A 27,009-nucleotide genomic window follows, 5' to 3' on the forward strand; every position below is an offset into this window, starting at 1 on the left:
AAGTCTCATTTGTTATTTTCTGGCAACTTCACATTTTCTTTTAAGGGTTACCAATTCTGTGAATTTCATGGATGCTATGAACCAAATATTTAAAGATTTGTATGAAAAATTATTCATTTGTGAACATAACCAGATCCTATTTCCTACCAAAAACAAGCCATGAATTCAAGCACACAAGGGAACATATTTGTTACCAATGCACCAAAATTTGATGCCCACACAAATGAATTCACAGTATTTAAGAAAGCCTTGCTAAATGATGTGCTAATTCCCCCTTTTCAAAATATTTACAAGGTGTCCCCTGCCCCCAACAGCTTTTATTAGAAGAAATACTGTATTCCATCATTTGTATAAAAACTTTTCTGAAATTCTGCATTCATCTTTTATTCCAATTTCTGTTACTTTAATTCTTTTGGCCTTCAGAAATTTTAAGTTAAAAATATTGGCCCAAAGCTTTAAATGCTTCAATCGACAGCTTTTATCTGCATAGAATACATAATACATACACCATCCAAATAATACACACACATACAGTATGAATGAATATGCTATGTTCATAACAAACCTAGGACTCCACTTCCTCCAGAAACATTAAATCTTGACAGACGGTTAGCCCATGATGCGTCTCCCTGTACTGCAGAAAATTCAGCATTTTGCAGCTTCCGTATTGTTGTGGGAGGAGTGTGAAAGATCTGAAAATTTGAGTCCAGAATGGATACTTGGAAATTAATCTTTTAAAGTAACATGTAAACTATTTTTACATGTTTTAAAAGCTCTAACGATAAATGCAAGTTAGATAATTAGTATATTTAGATAATAATTGTAGTTTGTTAATAAGACATCCATGCTGCAAAAAGAAAACAAGAATCCTGCGAAGGAACTGATGCACTTCTACTGGCTGAAAAGAATTTCAAGGAATCCAAGATAAGACCATATTCTTTTCAACTGCCAAGTATTGAAACCATCTTCAATATTCTTGAAAAAATCCAACTTACCAAATTTGGCACGAAACTATATTCCACTGTTTCATTAACATGTTCACAAGATGCCTGTAAATTGAGTTTACAATTCTTTGTTCTGGTTTTTCATCTTGAACCTGATATGTTTGGATAGATAAGCCCTGAACTTGTCTCAGTGTCAAGATTTAACCACAATCTAAGTTTGGGTAAATCAATAAATAATAGTTTTTGGAGAAAACATAAATAAGAAAAAAACCATTAAGTTATAGAAGTGAGATCAATCAAGGTATTCTTTGAATATATTAAAAAAAACCTGGGTTAAATAATAAAAAGTACCTATAACAAGATTTGGCTAGATCAATAACAGTGTCAGTTTTTGTAGCAAGTAAACATCACCTTTCAGTGAAAACGCCATGTAGAAATGACCATCCCTTCAGAAGGTGTAGTTATAAGATTTTTGATATATCAACCATGGTGACCATACTGGACATCGATGGCGCACTGTTAAAATATAGGCGTTGCTAAGTAGCTTTGAACAATACCTTAGCTCCATGGTGGCTACATGGTGCCAACTAAAAGTCTGAAAAATCTATTTAGAAAAAGATTTACACAAAAAAATGTAGGAAGATAAACCCTTCCAAATATATGTAATCATGAAGTACAACAAGATAAAATATAAAACACAAAGATGTTCAAAAAGGACTATAAAATATAAGATAAAGGTAATACATAAAATCCTTAAAAGATATGGTCAAAATTTGTTATATAAACTGCATTATCTCAACCAAGTTTAAAATGCCTGGACTCCCATTTAAGCAGAGATGATGATCCATATTAGTTGTGGAGTATGTAATTAGTAAATCCAATCAAAACCTCTATCTTTCTGAATAGATGGCTTTATATCATCTTAGAAAATTTATATTATCTGACAAAGATTAAGTTTTTATGGTGTTCAGATAGGTTAAAATGTACACACACTTTGGTAGTAGCAAACATTTGGTTTGTTAGCATGATGAAATAATAATGTCCAGTTTTCTATTACTGTTAGTGTTCACATCTCTTCTTAGTTGTGGAGGAGTTGGATAGAAGTGCTGATGTACTTCAGTAGAGATTCACTGGGCTTTCAGTGTTTTGGGATCTGTCAGATTGGTATTCCGCACAACGTCACCTTCACTTTCGATAAAATATTGATAGAAAGGGATGACAAAGGATGGAGGCTACCCTCCCATCTGCTTGGGGGATCTTATCACCCCCTTCCCTGACCAATTTCGTTACTAATGTAACTGATCAGAGGGAACTGATGTGGTTGATACATTTGTTCAACTAATCAGTGTATTTTGTCAGTGGTAGGTGTATATACCATTTTGTTGCCAGTGTCACATGTTAGGTCATGTGACAATTGTCTCGATGAGGTATATTATTGCAGTATCTGGGTTTCAAATTATATCATTGTCTTGCAGCCATAATTTGGCAAATATGGCAGATAAAACATAATTATAGAAAACTATGTTTTAAACAGTGGTTAATAAAAAAAGAGTAATGACTAGAAAACTCTTTCAAATTTTTAATAAAATTATATAAACAAAATTTTTTTTTGTAATGCTAAGATTACAGATTTTTCCATAGTGTTGAATATTATACACAGTATAACTGGATTGGATCACAAATTCTATCCATATCTCCAATAACTCCAATTTTGTGTCCAAAAGAAGGCATCAACTGAACTGTGCTATATATTATCATGTTTCTTGAGATCTTCCTTTTTGACAATTGTATTACACTGTTGTGTTTAAATATTGTTTCTACAGCACATAAGACCCATCAATACTCTTTCAGATGTGTAGTGGTCGTGATGTAAAAGGACCATGTCATAGTTTGTGACACAATCAGTAAATGCACGGGAAGAAATTCGAGGAAAATGTTTTCTCAAACGATTTAAATTCACTTCCAGCAATTGACTAAAGGGCCAGAACAACTAAGTTCTCATGAGAGGAATATAATAAATTATGTTTAAAATGCTTGGACTCCCATTTAAACAGAGGTGTTGATCCATACCAGCTGTAGAGTATGTAACTGGTAAATCCAATCAAAATCTCTATTGGTAAATCCAATCAAAATCTGCACTGTCTCAACCAATCTAAGAATTTATCATGCAGTACATCATCAAACAGCTTTTTCATTGACTCATGTCCAAATACTTCTGTCTCACATGGTATGACAACACGCTTGACAATAATGTGTTCCACTGTCAGTATATTCTGGCATGGTATGCATTGTAGTCAAGGTTCACCCTTCAGGAAGTATGCACAAATCAGGTCCAATGCAGGACCATCCAGGCATTATAGGAAGTCTTTTAGTGAAAAGCCCCAAGTCAATTCAACCATTCATTCATTCGTAAGGGAAAGTGCAACACTAAATGGCCATTTCATACATATGACCAAGGCAGAACAAATTTAATCTCACAACGAAGTTTTAATCATGAACAGGAAATAACTTGTCTGAAACGTGTGTTGATAACTGTTTATGGATTAGGATGTACATTGATACTTTTTATAATCAAAGAAGTCAAATGTAAGAAATGTTCAAAACATACTTAAGTAGAAAACTGTACCATATCCTTAGTCTGTTTATGTTAAGTAATGGATAGATACTAAACAAAAACATGAAAATATAGATTAGGGAGGGGCTACCATACCAGATATCACATTTCCTAAGTAAAAGCTTAAGCTGAATAACATCTGGCACACCTAATACTTCCTCATACAGTGACAGGCCATAAATGATGCACAGCTGACGATGATGCCATGCAAGCTTAATATGCAATATTAAAGCAGAATACCTCAAAAACTCAGTCTGGCACTTACCTGGGGTTTTCACTATTTTGTAATATTACCTCTGGACTTAATAATTCCTCCTGAGGATGGTGCTGTATAGTCTGCAGTGATCAATGTCCAAATAGCTTGCACCTCCTTCACTGATGGCATTTGGGATTGTTGATAAAATCTTCCTATTTTCAGTCACAAGATCATTCAGAATTGAGATGCAATGTCATCTCGAAACATGAATCATGAATTTGCAAAATGTTTTTGCATCAACTGGCATAAATGAAAGAGCACTAACATACATCTTGCTATTAATACCAGAATTTCTCCATTTTTAACCCTAAGTACCCAATCCATGATATTAAATGCAGCCCCAAAACATGGCACATACCTTAATACATTGGGTTTCACTGCAAAATATAACTTTATTCCAATATATTTCAAGTATAAGATTTCTCTTTTCCTTATATCACTGCATGTGATTGTTTTCTGTTCATAGCAGGTACCTTCAGTTCTATCAAGCTAGGCATTTATTTAAACCATAATAATGCAGTCAGCCTAGAATTGTCCTTATAGATGCTTTTTCAGTTGCATATTGTTAGTAATTATCTGTAATCTCTTTCCAACTGCCTTCTGCATGGTTTCCATGCTTTTCTGAAGACAAATTTCCAGGTCATTTCCAGGGTTTTTCCAGGAAGAAATGACATTTTTCAAGGTTCAAATATGACCATTACTGAATGGAATTACAGAACATTTTAGATTTAAAAAAATGCATTTTCTAAGTCTAAAGATGTTTCTATTTCAAGACTCTCCAAAACATCTAAGTCAGAAAAGATGATCATGTACAAAACCACAAAATGTATCACACAAAATAAGTTTGATTATATATTCCTAGAAATTGGCATGTAAGGTCATTACAATGTAAGAATACAAATTCTAACTTTGCTGACCTGCATTATGTTGCTATGTGGAAACAACATAATGAACATAAATTGGTTTTGTTTCCTTTCAATTCTTTAATTCTTAATAATTATATAACAATGTATATGCATGTTATACAAAGTATTATTTCCTATCACAGCATGAAAACAATATATGCATAATAATAGAATCTTATCTTGTAAGGAAAAAAGTGTAACCCTGAATTTATCTTTATAAAATCCCAAACAAGATTTTTCAAACAACTTAAACTACTTAAGACGATTTGGTCAAAAATCCATCATTTCAAAAACATTTACAAAAGGGTTGATTTAAATTTTGAAGAAAACCTTTAAATTTATAATAGCTGTATTAAAAAGGACTGAATTATCTGCAAAATCAACTTGTCTTCTTATAATCCAATAAACCAGTCCCCAAAGTTGTATTGATACCGGAGCTCGCATCGTCTTTTAATGTAATACAAGGGACAACAATTTCCCCATTTCTCCAGCATTCAATTTAAGATCTGAAACCAATGCTTCAAGCCACATGTCACTGTGTAATAGTTTCGCACCCAATTTCAGCTCAGATTCAACATTTTGGACAACAAATTTGACTTAAAACGAGTAGCAGTCAGTTTTCTATTCCGGATTTCCTCCACATATTCCCACCCCATGGACATTTAGGTTGGGATGTGTGGTCAGAGAAATTGCATATTGAAAATTTTCAATTTACTGCCACCGTGTGGTAGCAGCATATGGTAGTCACTTACTAGCAGGCCTAGCAAATTTTGAACGATGTTATATCGACTCATACCTGCATGAAATCAATAAGAAAATGATTTTCTCAGAAATGGTTGTTGTTGTTGTTGTTGTAGGGTTTAACGCCATTTTTCAGCACACGATAGGCTATACATGGCGGCCAGTATTAATGGTGGAGGAAGAACCCGGGAAATCCCCGGAAAGAACCACCGACCCTCGAGAAGCTACTGGCACTCAGAAATGGTAAGTATTATAATCGTTATGACTTTAATCCACTGACAGTCTAGACAAAACTACAACATATATGAAACCTGATCTGGTACTTGTCATTTGTATTAGTAGTCACATGACTTCACAAATCTCAATAGTCACATGATATCAACAGCAAACTCCTTTTTAATGTTGTTGTACACAATTCAATTATAATATGAAAGTCAGATACCTTTTGTAAAAACCAGAAAGAACATAGAATTCTCAACATATTTATTTGGAGAACAACGACAAGAAGCCTGTCGCTGTCACTGCAATCTGGCCAGTCAGATTCATCAAGCAGAGAGCATAAATTAATGTGGTAGTCACATGATACAACAAAACCCTGACTTAAATAATATTTGCAAAATTCAAGGACTTTTCATGGATTGGCAAAATAAAATATCATTTCTCCCAACTTTTTCCGCATTTCCCGGTAGTGTGGGAACCCTGCCCCTGTTTCACTTTACCACTCTTAATCTCACCTAGCATCAATTAGCTTCTCATCTATGGCAGCTGTTTTCCACATTTCCTGTTATTCAAATTTAGTCACATTCAGTGAAGTGGTGGATTTCTCAACAATGAATACATTGTGACCCTACTATAACACAACAGCTGGATTACATAGAACTTGACTGTACAATTTACCAAACCTTATTATAACCAACGAAGTCAGTCAGCTGAAGAAAAAAATGAATGCATCAAAAAACGGCCAGATGGGGGGGGGGGATAAAAGCATTCAGTACTGTACATGAAAACTCCATGAATTCGAGTATAGATAATTTGTATCAAATTCATGTATTTAGTCACATCAAGTTAGGAAACACAAATTACATATGTCAAAATTTTTGTCCTTGTTTGATTATATCACACTGTCAACAAACAGGTGTCACTAAGCAATTCACTACAGTATTAATTATCACCAGCTGAATGCGACTTTAGTTGTTTACATACATGTACAAGTAGTACTTGAATTGGCTTAAATTTTGGCCAGCTGGAGACAGCTATCCTCTTGCCGAGGTTACTTGGGAGATGATGCAATTCACAGAGAAATGAAAATGTGAACAAATTAAAATGTTTAACAAACATCTCTGCAAGATGACCTACCTTCAGCTAATTTATGGTCAGATATCTATTGTTTCAACATAATTAGAAATTTAATTTGTGCTTTATGCTGGCATTGGCAGTGACTGTAAGCATAAACTTTTTCCTGCAAAATGGAAACTTTCTTAGCACAATAAATGTGTTTCAGTCAGTTTGGAAAATGCAACAATCTATCAGATTCCATTGCTTTTATTTAAGTTTTGTGCATACTTCCTTTGATGAAAAGTGCTTTGTTTTTATTGAAGAGTGTAGTCAGCTGGCTTTGAGAGAGAGAGAGAGAGAGAGAGAGAGAGAGAGAGAGAGAGAGAGAGAGAGTGTGTGTGTGTGTGTGTGTGTGCAATTTTCATTTTTAACAATGTTTCAGTCATATCACAATGATGTCATCAGAGTGGCAGTTTAGAGTGATATCTAGCACTGAGGCATCATGCCACAGACATGCACCATCATGTCCCATCCAGTCAGAGTATCCTGACACCTGGCCATCCAGTCCTAACACTAACATCTTAATGCCGAGTACCTAGCAAGGCAGCTGCAAGTACCATTCTTACAAGTCTCTGGTATGACTTGGATGGGATTCAAACCTGTGACCTCCCGCATCTGAGGTGGATGCTCTAACCACTAGGCCATCAGAGCAGTGGCTTGCTTTGAAGTCACCACTAAAGACCAACTTCGGAGACCAAACAAATGGCCATTTGTTATTGTGGTGGCAACATAAAACAGTTGTAGAACATTGCAACGGAATGTTTTTTTCTCCATCTGCTTAGAATTTACAAAGAACACTTCCTGCTTCAAAAGTAATTAGTTTCCTTTGAAGTTTCAACAAAACTTATTTTTTCTGGGTATGTTAAAAAAAAAAAAGGACTTAGATGTCATTTGGTTCATTGTAGCCATTCCTGTTCCTGCCAAAGGTTGGTCAATTGTTGCTAGCCCGGTACAGAGTCCAGATGTCAGCATAACTGATAATGATATAACAATGCACTGTTAAAATGGGTTTGTCAATATGAACAAAGGGTTTGTATATATAACAGACAAACAGATTCCCATGCATTTTATATTTAAGTTTGTGGCTCTCTTTCATGATGCTTTTAAACCTCTCCAGTCCAAATACGGTTTGAGTTTAATCCCCTAGGCTGTATATACAAGTTTAAACAGCCAACAATGTTGTCACACAAAAAATTAATTACCAAATGGTACATCTTGTAGCCAATAAGGAAAACCAAAATCTAAATCTGCTACATTGGTAAAGCCCATCGTGCTCCCTGAAGAAACTTATAATATGTTACATTTTGTACTTTTAAGAAGAAATTTATTTTTTCAAATACATATGAAATTTGGGGAGCCATGACACAATCATGTTATATCCAAATTCGTGTTATAATGGAGCATACTATAGTCGGGTCAAACTGTATTTATAGTAGTTTTTTCTGTCTTTCACCCCATTTATAAAATTATATTGCCAGCTTTTACTTCTCCATTTACATTTTATGACATCTGCCAGCCATTGTTACAATTAGACATTAAGATGTTTCAATAGATGATTACTCCTACTTCACTGGTGCAATGTTATCTCAATTATTTAAGACACAAAACCTCTACATTTTGTATGAAGATAAACATAAAATAAATAATTTTTAATTAGCTGGTAAACTACACGATATCAGTAGAAGTTGTGTCAAATCTGTTATGTCACAAAATTAGTTATATATCTTGAAATTTTTCTTTTAATGAAAACAATGATTATTTCCTACCCCAAGTATCCTGTCCAGATAGTATGTGATCAATAATCCTAGATGGTATTGCCTGGGACCTGCCTCAGCCACAAATTCAGCCTTGCTAATAGGGGGATTATTGCCAATCAACTCCACCTTGAAACGACCCCCTGTGGTCTCATCAGATGCCATTTCTGAAAGTCCACTGTGGCTGGAAATCTTCAGTAAGTGTGCATGCCGTTCCCAATCACCTTCTTGTATTCCTTAACAAGGCATTTAGAAAAATGATACTTCACTGTCAAAATTACTTTCATTTAAACAATAAAACTACCACATAATTCATCAGGTTATTTTATCTTTTCAACATCTGAATACTTTTCATTGCATGTCAGTTCAAGCTGAGCTTTTATAAATTCTGACATTATTAATTCACTGCATCCTACTTATTCTGAATATAAACAAATATGTGCACTAGGGTCATAATAATTTTTGTATTTTCTAATTTGAATTTAAATTTTGAGCTTTACAAAAGTATGATCAATGTCCTGATAATCAGTCTAGATGAGAAGAAAATTTGATTTTTTTTGAAACCCTAAATGGGAGGAATAATTACAAGCATGATTACCTTTCAGTCCAAGGTGAGTCATGAGACGTTTTTCTCTTGTAAGCCTAGTCTTTTCATTGGCTTCCATTTGCTTTTTCTCACATTCCTCCACCTCCTTCTGGGAGTTAGCTTTCAAGCCATTCGACTGAACTGAATCCCCCTGCTGCTGCTGAACGATAGGAATACCACCTGGGTTGTTAGGGTTTCCCTTCATGAACAATGTGGCACCATAATTGGGTTGTGGTTTTTCGTTCACAGAGTTTTTCATCACCATTGTCATCAATGCTTAATAAAATTTGTTTGAAAAACAAAATATCATTAATGTAATCAAAAGATTTACAATGGAGAAAAAGAAGCCATGAAACAAAAGAATTTAATAATGCAATATGGAATATATTTATTAATGCAATAAAAACATTTTTACAAAGAAAGGAGCCATGATTTGCTGAAATGTTATCAAATGCCTATAAATAATAAGACAGTCCCAATAAAATATTACATGTGCTGGCTGATGACCAGTCCTTGGAATATCTTCTTTGTTCACGTGTCCACTCTGCACAAAAATTGTTTGCATAAGCATTCCTACAAGAATATTGTTTTAAAGGTTGTACCTCTGTAGTAGACATCAAATAAATGGCTGCATCCATAACATAAAATCTAACAAACTCCCCTTAAAAATGTTTAGTCATGCCTTGGTGGCCAACTACACCTGGGAAAATACTGCATTTTTGATTGTAAAATCAAGTGTCAATGGCATGTACACATCTTTATTGTACAACAGAAATGATGTAATCGCTAATCTCAATGTGGAATTACAATCAAAGGAGCTAAAAATAAAAAACTGACTTACAACTATGCCATATAGATCTGTCTCTGCTGTAAAATGCATGGTGTCATATCGAGCTACAAACTAGTGACTGGAATTTTATGTTGATGCATGATTTTGTATGATATGCTGTGATTGTAATAATTATGTAAGTTGTATTGATTGTGTCAACAAGATTTTTAAGATGTGTGCTGTGGACGATCAGCAATTTTGTTCATTTCGGACCAATCAGATATCATACAAATTCTTTCAGTAAAAAACCAAATGTTTATATGGCTATTATCCAGGAAGAGTAACAGGTGTCCATTGTGGTGACCATAATGAAGGTCTTAGTGGCAACATCTTTTCAAATTAGACCTTGGTGTGAATATGAATGTAAAGTTCCATGACAATTATCCAAATAGTTTAGGAGGTCTAACTATAAAAAATTTATGGTAATGGATGGAAGGATAACACATGACTGACAGTAGACCTTCTGAGAAGCTTTACTGGTCCGTGATAAGTAGTGCAAACATAACAGATGGTGAAGAAGATAATTCTTTAAATAAGACACATTGAGTAATTTGTGATTTATCTTTGCAATTTACCTTAAAAAATTCATGATAAATAGTCACTAGCCACTATGAATATGAATTGCAAAACCTCAATTTAAGATTAGAAAGGATAGGAAAAATTTAACAGTAGAGTCAGAAAAAGAACAAAATTATCACAATCTTACAGTGATGTTTGTAAACCAAGCTGTCAGAAAATCTTGTGCAAATTTTTATGACACATGTCAAAACAAAAGTCTCTAGTTCAACTCAGATTGAGAGGGTTCATTTCTAAACACTAAATTTTTTAGAAAACAACTTGGTACTAAAATCACAGATGGGAAAAAGTTGAATGCACTGACAATAACAGTTTCAAAGAAAATGTATCAAAGCATCCTTTGCTACTCTTGTAATTTACAACCCTGCTTCCTTAATGAAAGCAAAATAATAACAATGCAATTCAATAAGAGGCACTGTCCAAATGACTCAGTTGCCACTTATTGTTATAGTTGTGGATAACTAACAATGTCATACAACATGTGCCAGTATACAGTACAATCTTCCCATCACTGCCGAGGGTATTTACTGCATGTCATCTTCCCCAGCACACCTAATAACTGGCCTTATTTGTTCAGGTATAAAGTACGAGTTGTACAGGTCTTGAGGGTATTTGGTTTCAGCCAAGGTGTCATTTTCGATAATTTGATTATGCATAAATTTTGAATAGTAATTATACATTTGCTCCTCATTGATCAAAATTCCTTTAAAGTTCATCATAAAAATACCTTGAGAAATACATACAACATTTTTATATGAAGTAAACCAAAAGGATGATCCAGAATAAACTGAATCAAAGGTCATGCCATGATGTTGCAATGAAAACACATTGTATTGGCACAAGCTGGAACAACTGCTTGCAATGGTAATATCAGAACTAACATCAGCTTTTCTTGACCCAATTTAGTGCCATTATAAAAGACAATAGCAAATGATAATTTTACTTTGAAGTTTTATGATGACATCTAAGGTGCAGATTACTCAATGATCGAGAATGAACAGACTTCAGAAAAACTACAATTCAATTTTTTGAACAACAATTGACATTTTATTTAAGATCAGTAAAAGTACCTTAATGACTAAACTGATGTTTACTCAAAAAGTGTTAGGAACCACATTATGTTTATGTGAGATAGAAATATGTTTGCTATCTTGAGAAACGTGCAAGATTTAAATATGCTACAAATATTGCAAATGTCAAAAGCTGTATTTAATTTGGTTCTTTTTATTTAGAGACTGAGAAAGGGGTGGGGTTCGCAAATTTGAGAGGGAATATAATTCTCTTCCTCTCTCATTCACACACACACACACATACAAAACGAGGTTTTCAACACTTGCAGACAAACAAATAAGGCAAGTTAGTAGGCATTCTCACAAGATTGCAAGCTGTTAAACACCTTTGGTAGTGATGTTATAGATAGATCATGTGAAGATTATACTGGCTACTAGCATATGCTGCATCACTGCACAAAGAAAGGGTTATCCAGGTCATTGCAGCATAAAATAAGGTCACAGTGACTAAGCTTTACTTAGGGTTGTGACACTCCTCGTGATGCATCTACATACCAAGTTACATAACTGAAGGAAACAGTGTCTGAGAAGCTGAAATAAATGTTATGTTTAACACAGGCCACTGAAGTATGTAGAATAAGTGAAATGACTTTGTTTTGAACGAAAGGTGTAGCTTTCTCTCATGATGTACTCACTGGCAAAGATGCAAATTCTGCAGACAACAGTGTCTTTAAAATGGAACTAATCACCAACCCTAGCTTATGTGTTGATGCCAGGTGAACCAAGAAATGGACGGATGGATAGACATCAATCTAGAACTTCTTTGCAATCTGGCCAATAAAATTATTATATGAATGCTGAACTATGAACTGCTTTGGGTTTTATTGTTTGCTTTTATGCAAAACTCAACCATTATATTATAGCATTATCCTTATATGAATGCTTTTTTACACCCGATTTATGAATTTCCACCACTGTTTAAGGACAACAATTGCAAGTTTTGTTATTTTTTAAATTATCAAGGGTTGAATAAATTCAAAATCCATGGTGGTCCCTGGGCAGATTTTTCTGGTTGCCCATTAAACTATTGTAATTTCCCAAAAATCGCTGTAATCAAAATTATTCAACAACTACTGTCACATCTCAGTCCTGCTAATTGAAGGTGTCATACATGTTGACACTAATTATATCTAAGATCAGCAAATAGCGATAATCATATAATTTCCTTTATTGATAGTGTTTTGAAATAAAAACATCAGCCACCAAACCTGTAATGGTATCGATGGACAACCAGGCTTGGTGTCTTGTTTCCAGTAGTTGGCCACCCCGACATGAAACTTATTTACATTTTATGGTTAACTGAGTTTTGGTTCACATTGTTGTTACTCTGATACTGTTATTCATGTGTCTCAACTGTCAGGTAAATGAAAACTTCCTACACAGGATTTATGTTTAGACATTACACTTAATGCCAATACAGTATGCAACAAAAATTGTGATTGGTCTGATCCTAAAAATTTAGCCAACAGAAACAACTGTCACATGCTCTATAGTGCATGCCCATTTCCACTAACCAATGGGAATGCATACTTCTAGCTTACTGGCATTCAGTATGTCAAATAAAAAATAAACGATAAGGTTTACTTATGTTTGTATGTTGACAAATGACAAGCATTTGCTTGTCTTATTTTTGAAGGGTTCACTGGAGGGGTTAGTTGTATGGAACGGGATTACTTAATCAGATAATTAGTAACACATTTTGATCAGTAAAGCTACTTAATAACAAACCAAGTTTTCCAGTAAATTATGTTTCTCCAGGAATAATAAACAATTCACATTTATGTGAAGGATACAAACCTGCAACTTCCCAACTCCAGCCCAAAGAAAAAGATGAGTTTTTATTTTCTGTGTATATCAATGGTTCTCAACCCCTAAGTCATGACCTGGCAACCCAAATGATCATTGTGAGGATGTTCTGGAGGGTTGGCAGAATTATTTTAGGGTGGCAAAACTTACCAAAATGTAGAAACTGGAGTTGTGAGGAGCAGAAAAAATTCCATTTTAGGGTCACGGCCAAAATTTCCAATAAAAGAAAGAGCAATAAACCTTGCCCATTACATGATCTTGCTGCCACCTGGTGTTGCTAGTTTGTAAGCTGTGTGAAACACCATTGACAATTAATGCATAATGGAGTGAGTAGGAGGGGTTTTAAATATCTGCTTAGTATTCTTGGAGAAAAATAATTTATTGGAAACTTTGCTTTCTTCTTCAAATATGTTCCCCAATCATATTAACATTAGGAGAATAGGTAATTGGGGGATGGAATGAAGAGCATCCTGCCTAAACCTTCTGGTATCTTTCTTGGGAATAAAAACGATGGATTTCCTACACAAATGATAACCTGCTCTCCTAACTTGAAAGCAACACACCCTGGCCATGTGATCAGTATCCCATATATCTCAATAAGAAGATTACTGAATTCTTCTTAATGACAAAATTTGGTGGCGAATACAGCAAAACTAAGAGGCTGTATTGACTCAAATTGGGTCTGGTGGTCATCTGGGGCAGCAATATTCCCTCCACAAGATTCAAAATGTTATGGTTGAAAGACAGGCATGCAAAGATCACTCTAATTTCATGATCGGAAATTCTCTTGACTTTGATTTTTTTGAGACTTCAGAGTATGTAAAAGATATAACCAACTTCAATGGTAGAAAGAGTCAATTGTGTGTGACATGACTCATCTCTGTGCTCTTCAAGTAGTGCTTGAGGGCATGGATATGGTTTTGCAAGGCAACTGCTCTTGATGTATCAATCAAAAAAAGGGACTGTATGATGACTCTGATTGCCAACTTTTGGTCAAACCAAATCAAAATTGGCTAGTAGGTCTGGCAGATCTATATTATGACCGATATCTCTTCTGCCACAATGCCTAAACATGTTAAATATGGACTAGTAGCCCTTGATGGTAACTGTGGCAAACTTTTTCTCCCTCACATAACCAGAAAAAAAAGTTGGGAAGCTGAGGGATCAAGGCACTCAGAGGGATGATATTACTGACAAGCACTAGTCTGAAAACATACCAATTTCCTTCAAAGCCATCAGCATTGAGGGCCTTATTATTTGCAAGATTCTCTCCCCAATCAAATGTCTAAATTATTTCTCTCACAAAGCTTTCCTGACAAGTGTCAAGCTTGATGGAGAAGATGATCCAGGCAAGGGTGGAATACCAGCAACCATGGTTGTCTGGGAAGAATCAGCTATACTACAATCTTCCTGGGCAGATCTATTAGATCAAGTAGATCGTTGACCCAGGACTTGTCCCAAATGAGGGGATATCAGAATCATCTTGTATATCTGACCCCCTCAACTTCTACATTATTTTCAGCAACAAAACCATAGGTAGGTAGGTAAAAGCCCACAACCACTATAAACAGACTGACAATTTGCCCATGGCCCAAGCTAGATCCAGAATGAGACAGATGAAAGTAAGCAATCACTGGACACCCCCAACAAGCACAAATCTGATGAATGAAGGAACCACTCCATATGAATGACCAGACCCTTTCTGAAAAGTGGGTCAGCCAATATACACAGAGTGCGTTGGGAATCTGCCTAATAACATTGATCTAGAATTGGAAGCAACAATGCAGAAACTGCCAAACCAGACCACATGTTGGATGTTTGCGAAGGATGATCATCACTACAGTGTTGTCCGACATAATACTGTTTTTCCATAGTTGGTCCTGTATCATTTTGAAAAGGTTGATGAAGCATGGCCATTCTCTAGTGCCCCACATACTGCTGACTTTCGAAGCCTGGCAAATGATGGGCTCTCTAACTATATGTACTGGCATCTATACATACTATCACTTCTGACAGGGGCTTCTCAGAGGAATTTCTGTCATAAGCCAACCATGGTTGTGCCATTGACACACAAATCATCGTGATCCTGACCTTTTAATCAAGTGAGCCGAAAAATAGGTGCCATTGAGCCAACAAGGTCATCTGTAAGGGGTACATAAAAAGATGGCCCAGAGGGATCAAGTCTACTGCCGCATAGAATAATCCAAGGAGTTGCAAGAAGTCCTTCACAAATCCTGTTGGAAACATACCTAATGACTTTGACAATTCATACTATGTGAACATGAGGGAGTCATACCAGAATGAAACTAGTGATAAACTCCATGTCAAGATCAACAAAACACTGGGATGGATGCAGATTGGGGTTTTCCCAGTTCACATGAAAATTTAGATGATTCAAAAGGGATAGGAGAATGTTTCTGCCCTTGAGAAGACAGAACTTACCATATGTTGTCCAAATATGTTGCCATTGTTGTATATGAAGTTGACCTAAACTGAATGACAACATAATTCTTGATTTTGGTAAATATCATAGTGCTGATGACAAATTCATTCAGCAGAGAGAGCTTACTATATGTTCACAGCTTATCTGCAGTGAAATTGCCTTGACTTGTATAGAAGCAATTTATATTCCTCCAGGGATGCTTTATCCAGATATGGAGGCAGTACCTGAGCAGGATACTACACACTGTAAGTGTGAAGATACTCCTGAACAGCAGCCTTACTCAGATTCCTGTAGCTCTGCTGAATGAATTTGTCATACAGAACCATATAGCAAGTTCTCCAAGAGTTTGGTTGGCACAGCTTCCGGCTATGCTGATGGTGGTCTGGTTATTGCTGGTACTGGCTATGACATAGGTATGGATGATCTAATGGATCTATCACTAAAAGCCCCATCATGCCATATCTATGCAGCCATAGGTCTGGTGAGACAGATCTATAACCAAGATTCCCCTAGTGTAGAAAGGTGAAGCCATAGGCATGGCTAGATAGATGGATCTGTCATAAGATCCTTAATTATGATGGCTGGACTGGCTGGCCCATTGTCAACAGGATCAAGACAGAAAAGACAAATGTTTGTATATGGAAGTAGCAGGTTTATACCTCTAATGTTAATCTTATCTGAGAACAGGTTCAAAAAAGAAATCACCTGATACTCATCTACAAAAGTATATGCATAACAATTCAGACACCCTGCTAAAGGTATCCAAAAGGATAATTTTGCAATCAAGTGTATGTTGCTGGAAAAAATACTCAATTTCATCACAATTAACATGATCATTTTTCATAATATATTTTCAGGGTTGCCCAACCATTCTTTCACATTGGGAGAAACAGTTTCCCAGTCCCAGCATTGATGTTTGGTTTTCACTGAATCCTAGGCAATGGATTGTTCTACTTTTGAATTATTTTTATATTTTTTTCTATAATCCGAAACCTACAGTTAATTTCCTTGATACTTCACAAAGTGTAATAGTTAACTACCCATGAATATGTCTTTTTAAGAACTCTGAACTGTGCAGTAAACATTAAAATTAACTGTTAGACCAATAAGACTTGCACTGTATAAGATAAAGAATAATAAATAATGTTAATTTTCAAGACCGTTCCTTTCACAATTTCTATGTGCAACCAAAACATCTGAAGAATTTTGGAGAAGTTAGTTACAATATATGTACATGTTATTTCCACTCAATTTATAAATTGATCAATTTTTGATGAAATAACTAAAAAAAGAAAAGTGAAGCAGTTAAATCCATAAATACTTGTATATTTAGACATGGATCTATCAAAGTTTACCATCCATTTCAGGTTTCGTACTAAACAGGACAAAAGCCTTGCATTTTGGATCCTTGTCACAGTGATTCTTGGCTTCTGGGAGGCTGTGAACAGTCATAACGCAACCCCATGTTACTCTGGACCCCTGACAAACGTAGTCAAACACACCTGGGAAGTTGGACTGATTTACACGAAAATAGCTTCCAGAAAGAGTATAGTTTACATCCTGGAAGGAAAGAAAATTGAAATTACATAGAGTAAAGATTCATTTAACTGATTTAATTTGCAACGTTTACATGTGTAAATGGCTGAGTTTAAGTTACTAGTTATTATCAAAATTAGAAACGACATAAACAAAAGTAGCTTGTTATCATTGATGGTGCATGAGTTATCAATACAAAGTAAAATTATGATGAAACTTAGTTTCTATATTTCTGAGATATGTTAAGTCATAAATGCATCTTGGAATTGAATCCTGTCATAATAAGAGGGCAACAAGATACACAAAATGAAAACATTCTGGTCAAGTGAGATATATCCTGTACCATTCAACTGATCTACATTTTTATCTTATCAGCTGAGAGACTTAAAGTACTGAGAGAATGAGCCTGGCTTTCAATTAATGCTATTATTTCAGTTACTATATACCATACAAAGTTTCTGTAACCATTGCAGTATTATTTGTATTAGTTTTGTGCTTGGTATCAGTTCGGCATTATCAGACAATACATTTATATAAAAGTTATTTGCAACCATTAGCAATACTTCTTATGCGTAAATCTCACAATCTGTTCAACTAATCAGGCCTAAAAATGTTCTATTTATGGCTAATCAAACGTACCCTAAAATATGTTCGTCACTAACCAACAACTATCCCTGATTAGTATCACCATTTACAGGCATAACACAAGACTAAATTCCAGTCATTATATCCTGTAGAAGACGAAATAATTTTACTGGTGTAAACAAGAGCACACATTGGATCCTGAAGCAAGCCATTTATACTACTATCCTCACAATTTTCAAAGAAAAAGCAGGGATCATGTTATGCTGCCTGAAATTAATAATATCTCCATTCTATGGCCTATACACTTAGTGGGTATGAAAAGGTGAATTCAGATATCCTCTGAGACAAGACTCAAAGACACCATAGTTTGGATATACAGGTTTCCATACTTTCTGAATGCAAATTAAAAGTAAATTATGTTTCTTCAAAAATACTTATCCAGTCTTATTAACATTAGGGCTGCTACCTCCCAAATCCAGCCCTATTCAAAAGATGAAAATTCATCTTTTCTACTTGTATCAAATAGACCAAGGGTTGCATACAAGTGGCCTGTGGGCTGCATGAGGCCCATTGAGTTGTTTCCAGTGCCCCTAATGACACCCAGAATTTAATGCAAATTTTTCCTTCACAGCCAGCCAGTTTTGATAAAAATTTGATTGTTTTTATAATTTACTTCTTGTTTCTAAAACCATCCACTGGCTTAAGTGGTTTGAGCATCTGCCTCAGATGCAGGACATCGCAGGCTAAAACCCTGGCTGAGTCATACCAAAGACTAATAAAAATGGTACTAGCACCTGCCTTGCTTGGCACTCAGCATTACAAGGTTAGTGTTAGGACTGGTCAGCCTGGTGAAGGATAATGTGACTGGGTGGGACATTGAGCAAACTGAGCAGTTGCAAGAACTCGCTGATATCCAAATCCTACTGCTGACCTGCTACCTTTAGTGGAATGAGGATCCGGATACCAAATGGAAAAAATAGGATTTGGGGGGAAAAAATCATGATCAATGTTTGTAACCATATACCATATACAGATATGATTTTGGTCTTCCATAAAAAAAGCTGAAAAAATTTTAAGGGTGGGGGTCCTCCCCGAACAGGGTCTTGAGGAGCAGTGCCCCTGATCTGGGGGTACAGGATCCAAAAACTGCATTATGCACTCATAAAAAAACTGCTCCTGGTGTAACTTATGATCATAAAATAAACCAAACTAATCATTTGAAAAACTAATAAACTTACCAAAAATGTTCAACTTGACTTCAATAGTTAGACAATATGTTGTTATTGTTGTTGTTGTTGGTGTAGGGTTTAACACCATTTTCAGCACAAGATAGGCTAAACATGGCAGCCAGTATAAATGGTGGAGGAAGAACCCAAGAAAACCCCAGAAAGAACCACCAACCCACGAGAAGCTACTGGCAAGCTTTCTCACGTACCCACATTGGCCGAATCTGAGACTCAAACCCACACAGACAGAGGTAAGATGGCAATGATCCATAACGGTGAGCGCTTTGGACTGCTTGGCCACTCCGTGCCCCATTTCACAATATTTATTGTCACATGAATTTGTTCTCCAATACTAATAATGCTGAAGTTATTTCATGTGCATGTCAGTGTTCACATCATAATTAAGTCACAACAACTTATCAATTTTTTTTTAGCAAATATATTATACTTCTCTCTTTTCATAACAAATCTGTAAAATAAAAAGTTGTCTTTTTCTCCAATGGACACAACCTGTTGATATGCCAGTCAAGCTCTTTTTGCGGCTTTGGCAAATATTTCTTATCCTTCCTTTTTGTCACCACTGACTTTTTTGGCTCAATGTGCCATTGTTTCTTTTCCTTCTCAATGAGAGCCTTTTTCCTTTTTCCTTTCAAGCTGGTACTTGTATTGGCAACATGCAGTGCGCATATTCTGACAGAGGGCTACATCTGTTCTCTCATGCAAGAAATCTTTCTTCTTATAGTAATTAAATGCACTTTTTCCAGATGCCTTCTCAGCATCAATTTTTCCCTATGCAGCTTCTTTTGTAGGCGCTGTTCCAAACTCTTCCAACTCTTCTTACAGTAATTTAGATATTTTTTTGCAGAGGCCACAAAATGAGAGTCCTCTAGTGTTCAGTTTTCTTATAAACTGACCAACTAAATTTCTATCAACTTTTCGCTCCAGCCATTCCCATTTCCATACATTTTTAAAACTTTTATCTAAACTTTGTGTGTCATGGTCTCTCTCAACAACTCAGGACGCCATAATTTGCAAGCATGCTTCTTCTTTCCATTACCATCAGTTTCCATTACACGAAGATTCAATGGATGAATTTAAACTTTTGACCAATCATAATACTCTTTACGAGAGTTGTGTGCTAACTAATAAATGGAACAAATAATTTACAAGGGTCATTGCAGAATGACAGTACAGACAGTTTTTAAAAAACTGGATAAGAGATGATATAAAAAATGGACTATATCAAGAAAAATCTGATTAAAGTCAGGAGAAAAGCGGAATTCTGCTTTAAAACAGAGAAAAATCATGTCTGCATATACTCCCTAATTAATGCCCCTCCCCCTTTTTACAACATAAATGTAAAAACACAGTGTAACCTCTATACAAAAGTTCCAGGGGGTTCAAGTTAACGCCAGTACAGAAAGTCCTTAGGGTTCAGGTTTGGTACTAAAATTTCTGACTGATCAGGTTCCTGGGTAAATGTGTTGATCTATTGATCATTTTAACTGTGCTGATATTTACAATGCCTGGATACAGTGGCTGTAAAGTATTCATCATGGAAATGAGGCAACACTTTTGCTCTCTTTGCACAGTAATCATAAATTAAAAGATATTTTTTAAACTTTTGTAGCATTTTTTAAAATCAGGATTGGGGGGAATCAAGAAAATGGGATTTTCACATATTTGAACAAAACAATTTGGGATGATACTGCATAAATTGGGAGAAGAGGTAGGTCTGCTGTTGGAAAAAGATTCAACGAGTTTGAAGATCTCTACCATGCCAAGGTGAGGGAGTCATACCAGTTTAAGATAGGTGATAAACTCCATAGCCATATGGACAAAACATTGGGAGGTATGAAGGTGTCCCTGGTTTACAAGAAAACTGAGATCATTCAAACTGGATAAAAGATTGTTTCTGCCATGGAAAAGAATAGAACTTACATATGTTTCTGGACAATGTTGTCCAAGTACAATGTTGTTGCTGTAGCTGAAGTCTACTAGAACAGAGTGATCATGCAATCCATTATTTTGGTATAGACCCAGGTGCTGATGTTTAGACTAAGCAGAAGAACTTGAAACTAGTAAACATAATAATAAATAATAATAATAATAATGACTTTATTTAAAGAGGGTATCACAATTAGCTAAGAACTAATCTACCATGAGGCCCTCATACAAAGGAATTTATCTATTTTAGCTGCATTTCTGAAGCCACTGGATATATTGGGTTTGGAAGAAGAAAATAGAGTGGGCATTTCTACTCTCAACTGGAATAATATTTCAGAGCAATGTTCCAGAGTATTGGGAACTTTTTTAAAATAATTCCTTATTTGGTATGGGAATTTTATAGTTTGGTAGACATGCATGTATTACCAGGAAGCCTATACTGGAGTAGTGATTGTAAATATTCAGAAGCACTATTACTGGATATCCTGTACATTAATTTGGCTTTTCTCAAACAGATTCAGTTTTTAACAGGTAATATTTTGAACTTACCAGTTAAATTTTCCTTGCTTTCTTTCTGGACTGATATTAGCCCGAATACTCTTTTTTGAAGATGTGCCAGCTTTGCTATGTTTTTATCATTTGAATTTTCCCATCCTGTATTAGTCTACATTAGTCTAAATAGGGTTGTATGGAACTGTTATAAAATAGTTTTCTGTGCCTTTCAGGGAGAAAATGTCTTATCCTACTGAGAAGCCATAAACATGAATTAACTTTTTTACTGACATGTTTGATATGTTCAGTCATTGTCATTAAGGACTATGGTGTCATTTACCAGAAGTGAGTGAATTTTATGTCTGATCTTTGTGTGTTCCTCCGGTGAGTTCATTGAAGACTTTCCAAATGGAGTTAGTATTGCTGTAATTGTTTTCAAGCAATGATTGATAAGTTTTTTTTTAGCTTTTTTAATCATACTTGTTATTTTATTTCTCCATACTTAATAGTGTGAATGGTTTCCCATAGCCTTGAATTGGTTTCATGTTTTCATAGCATCTTGGATTTCAGTAGTAAGCCAATTAGGTTGGATTTCATCATTTACTCGATGTACTTTCCGTGGTACATGCTTAGAGACTACATTCATAAATAAGTCAGTCCACACCCTCAGAGCTTCATCTATGTCATCCAAATTTTGCATCATATTCTAAGGTACTTTATACAGGTCACTGAGAAATTGTTCTTCATTAAAAATTTTGAACGATCTGTAAGTGATAGTTTTGTGTGGATTTTTCTTATTTCTCTTGCGTTTAATCTTTCTTGTCAAAAAAGTAGGAGAGCGGTCATTAAGACCAACATTTGGTACATTAACACAAGCCACATTGTCTGGTAGGTTGGTATAAATGTGATCAATAAGAGTGCTTGATTTTTCTGTTACCCTTGTAGGTTCATTTACCAGCTGGTCTAGGTCTAATGATTCAATAAATTCCATCCAGTTGTTCCTTATTTGAGTATTGAGAAGGGACTTATATCGCCAAGTATATATGTTTCTTTCTCCTGTGCAAGAACATCTTCCATTTGTTTCAAAAAGTTATCATTCCAAATTGCTTTGGAGGAAGGTGGCCAATAAATGAAACCAACAAGGAATGATTTTGCATTCTGAGAAATTTCCACCCACATACTCTCAATTTCATGTGACTCCATGTCAAGTTGCCTTTCTGCATTTACATCTTCCCTAATGTATATAACAAGACCTCCCCCTACTGTCTCTCTGTCCCTGCGTAATGGTTTATTGTAGCCTGGACAGTGAAATAGGTTATCATTGTTTGGTTTCAGTGAGTCCTATGGTCTATTTTATCCACTATACCTTGTACATTTAAGTGAACTATGTTAAAACCTTTTGCCTTTAGTTTCATATTAATTATATGTGGGTCATCATGCAATAGGGTACTTACTGAGATTGTCTCCATACTACTTTTATCATTCCGACATCCTATTTCCATATTTAAATGTTCATATATATTAGCATCTTCAGAGTCACATACAGACCCTGAAAATCCGTTAACTTTTGCATTTACAATATTGTCCATTGAATAGTCTAGAGTCTCACTAGGTACATTTAGATTTGTTATAAATGAAGCATGACATTCTCCTCTTTGCCAGCTTCCTAGTATGTATAATACATTGACTGACAGTCTTTGTTTGTGTCCAGATTTATGTCATCTCAGGCACTCAATCTGTTTGCCATGATGGTATACATGTGTCACATGCCCGGTTTCTCCACAGTAGAGACAGTACTCTTCATTATATGCATGAAAATGGGGCATACATGTTAATTTTTCTCAGCAGCTGAGAGGTTCCTTTTCTACTTAAATGAATTTTGTCTCTGTGGTAGAGGCTTAGATTACATCCTGGTTTTGAAGAAAGATGTGTATTGTGGAATGTACTGTAGGTTGAAGTCTTCACAAAGGTCAATTATCAGATCATTGTTTTCTTTCACCCTGGTGTCCACATGAGGAGGTAGTGCTAATATCATTATTTTACAGGTATTTGGGCTGCAAGACCTAGAAGCATACAGTAAACTTTCAAAATATGTTCTGATCTGATATAGTGACCTTCCATCACTGGCCTCATTTCCACCTACTAAAATAATAATTTGGTTGTATTTGGTTAGGTCAGTATTCATTATTCTGTCCGTGATGTTGTTGATTTTTACACCTCTTAGAGTCTGTACATCTGTTTCAAGAAGTCTCCTTGGTATTATACTTTTAAATATTGAGGAGCCAATTATTAGAGTCCCATCTTTTCTGGCTTGTTATTTCATGTGTTGGACTCTGAGCATCTGACACTGTTGCTATTTGGGAGTCTGTCTGAATTTCTATTTCACATGAGGTTACTTGCTCATTAATCCGTCCCTGTGCAGCCTTAATAGCATGTAACTGTAGTTTTAATTCTTCCATTTGGACCTCCAAGTTCCTAACTGTTTTTTGATGTACAGTAGTCCCCCTCTTATAAGCAGAGATATGCAGCAGGGAAGTGGCCTTTTAATGAGGGTGGCCTTTCTAGAGGGGGATGACAAATGCGAATAGTAAATACATATGAAGAAAGTCACAAGTACATTTAATTCTAAAACATTTAATTTTTCATTAAAAAATCACATGCATGTTGTGAAATAAATGTAAAACAGTTTCATTATTTTCAAAAGAATGTTATGAATAACCATTGATATAGTTTTAAAACTGTCTTTATAATTACGTTACAGATCACATCATCTGTCACTTTGTTGGTAACAGACTAAAGAACAAACCAGTCTCATCACAATTAAAATATCCCTGCTGTCATATCCCCTGCATATATCATTTAGTCTTTTGTTCTAATCTTCGACAACTTCATTATTAACATCAGCTGATACTCCACTAAGGACAGAACACTTCATATTGTGTTGCACTTGAAATCTGTTAAACCATCCATTACTTGCGGTAAAGTCATCATATCCCAATTCAACTGACAAAATTGTTGCTTTTTCTTGTCATTTAAATCAGGATACAAACATCTCCTGGCTCAAACAATCTTCCTTTCTCCATCCATTTCACCTTCCCACTTCTGCAGAATTGTTTCCTTATCTTTCAGGATATTGTTTATCTGAGTCTTTCCAACATTAGTTTTCTGCAAGGATCCTTGACCCACCCCCTCCAAACCTCTTGGTCAGTTGAATTACTTTCACTTTCTCTTCTAAACTGAGAATTTTTCTTTTTCTCAATGACATGTTGATCTTTATGCAGTAAGTTATTCATGTTGCCAACTACAATACTGACAAAACAATTTGTTATGCATCTAACAAATTGCTGTGTGTTTTTAAAGGAGGTGATCTTGTCATGTGATTCGTTAGTTTAGTCTGGTACCCTATTGTTTTTATATATTTCTTTACACTAAGTGAGAGAAGCCAAAAACCGCTTCGATATGTACCATTAACATCATGCAGATTTGACCTCACGGCCGTTAGGATTTGTAATTTTGACAATTATTGTCAGTAGTAATAGCCACTAATTATCAAAGTGAACAAGCTCAACATCTTACTAAGGGAAGCCATAAAGGCTAACAAACCATTTTCCTGCTGACTTGTGTATTGTACATTGATGTTTCGACTTCTCAGCTGTTAATACTGTTCAGTAATTGTAATCTTAACAATTATCATAGTTACTAAACCAGACATGATAACACAGCAGTAAGGCTAATTGGATTACATGTACTTACCCTTTTGTACAGATTAAAATTTGAGTCTTTCTCGGCTTTATGGAATAAATGTGGCTTCTCGTGAGGCATAAATGATATAATATTAACCTTAGTGGTACATGTACTTTAGTCAATACTTCTGTCAGTAACGAAAACCTGACATTGGGAAACAGAAATCGGATTATATAACACACGTTATGAACAAAATACTGGTTCTGGATACATATTAAAATAAAATGCAGCCGCTTGTAAGGGGTAAATATTTTATTATTTCACTAATATGCTGGGCGCTGGTTGCATTAGCTGGGTGGCCTTTCATGAGGGGTACTTTTGAACACAAACTCGTTGGTACCAACGGATTTTGGCCGTAAGGAGTGGGTGGCCGCTGGTCAGGGGGCCCGTTCAAGAGGGAGACTACTGTACACACATGGAGAAATTATGGTTTAAGCCATCAATGTAATGGTCATGATTTATGGAGCGTGTAATTGCCTGACACTCTGGAGGGGATTTAATTTAATTGTCCGCGTCATCTAGGTCAAAGACTTTAGGTGCTGTTTCATGTTTGGTACTACATCTAGTTACTGGTGTAGATGTCAGCATATAACTGCCTTTACCATGGGTATTCTCATCCAGTCAACATTTACAGATAATATGATCTCACCATGTGATACAGTTTAGCCCATGTATGTGTAGGACACGTGTTGTTTTATACAATGTAGCTGTCACAGTGTTTTTCCCTTGTGTTCTGTGCATGTGTGTGTGATTTGGACTTTTTAACGTAGCTTTAGCAATTTTTCAGTCATATCTCTACAATGTATGCAATGTGGCAGTTTATAGTGATGTCTAGCACTGGGGCATCATGCCGCAGACATATAGCATGATGTCCCACCCAGTCACATTATCCTGATACCAGGCCAACCAGTCCTAACACTAACCTCTTAATGCTAAGCGCCTAGTGAGGTAGCTGTTTGTACCATTTTTATAAGGCATTGGTATGACTCAGCCGGGATCGAACCCACAACCTCCAGCATCCAAGGCAGACGCTCTAACCACTAGGCCACTGGAGCATTTTCCTTGTGTTCTGTAGATAGTACCATTTGGAACACTTGAACTGCATGAAGTCATGCAAGGTTCTGAATCCAGTATCTGTTTTACAAACTTTTGTGTCCGTTTATGCAGTAACACTGTACTTATTATGTTTGACCCTCAGGAATTCTGGATAAATGTCGGCCATACTAGATAACTCCAAAAAATCTGTACCATTGTTTTCATTTTCACTCTGAGCATGACTTTCATGTATGGGATTATCTGTGTGGCTCCGTTCTTCAGGTATATCAAACATACTAAAGTCAGAGAATGATGCAGAGAAGGTTGAGCTAATTGTGCTGAGTAAAGAACCTACAAGGCTGTTATTTAGATGTTTCCATGATTCTGATATTTTCAGCTTCTTAATAACAGTGATAGAAAGTATAATATAAAATCCTTATACATATCCATAGACTTCTGAAAAAGAAACTTGCATAATGTGTTTGAGTTGGCATCATCTTAAGTTCAGATAATGGTAGAAGATGCCATTAATTTCAAATTAATCCACTTCGGTAGCCATCTTGGATAACCTAAAATCCTTTGTTT

The 27,009-nt window shown here is 35.6% G+C and overlaps 1 protein-coding gene across 2 annotated transcripts in view; it reads right to left on the reverse strand.

Moving 5' to 3' along the window:
• LOC149775383 (uncharacterized) overlaps positions 1–27,009 on the reverse strand; it is a 107,087-nt gene that overhangs the window by 15,031 nt on the left and 65,047 nt on the right. For both annotated transcript variants that reach the window (XM_089943456.1, XM_089943455.1), the window contains exons 7-10: positions 17,215–17,419; positions 9,148–9,411; positions 8,562–8,785; positions 566–692 (exon numbers count right to left, since the gene is read on the reverse strand). In XM_089943456.1, the coding sequence (XP_089799582.1) occupies positions 566–692; positions 8,562–8,785; positions 9,148–9,411; positions 17,215–17,419 (820 nt within the window). The remainder of the gene's footprint in view (positions 1–565; positions 693–8,561; positions 8,786–9,147; positions 9,412–17,214; positions 17,420–27,009) is intronic.

Source organism: Sinohyriopsis cumingii, chromosome 19 (assembly GCF_028554795.1).
Source record: "Sinohyriopsis cumingii isolate HCF-2022 chromosome 19, ASM2855479v2, whole genome shotgun sequence".
In the NCBI taxonomy this organism is placed as follows: Eukaryota; Metazoa; Mollusca; class Bivalvia; order Unionida; family Unionidae; genus Sinohyriopsis; species Sinohyriopsis cumingii.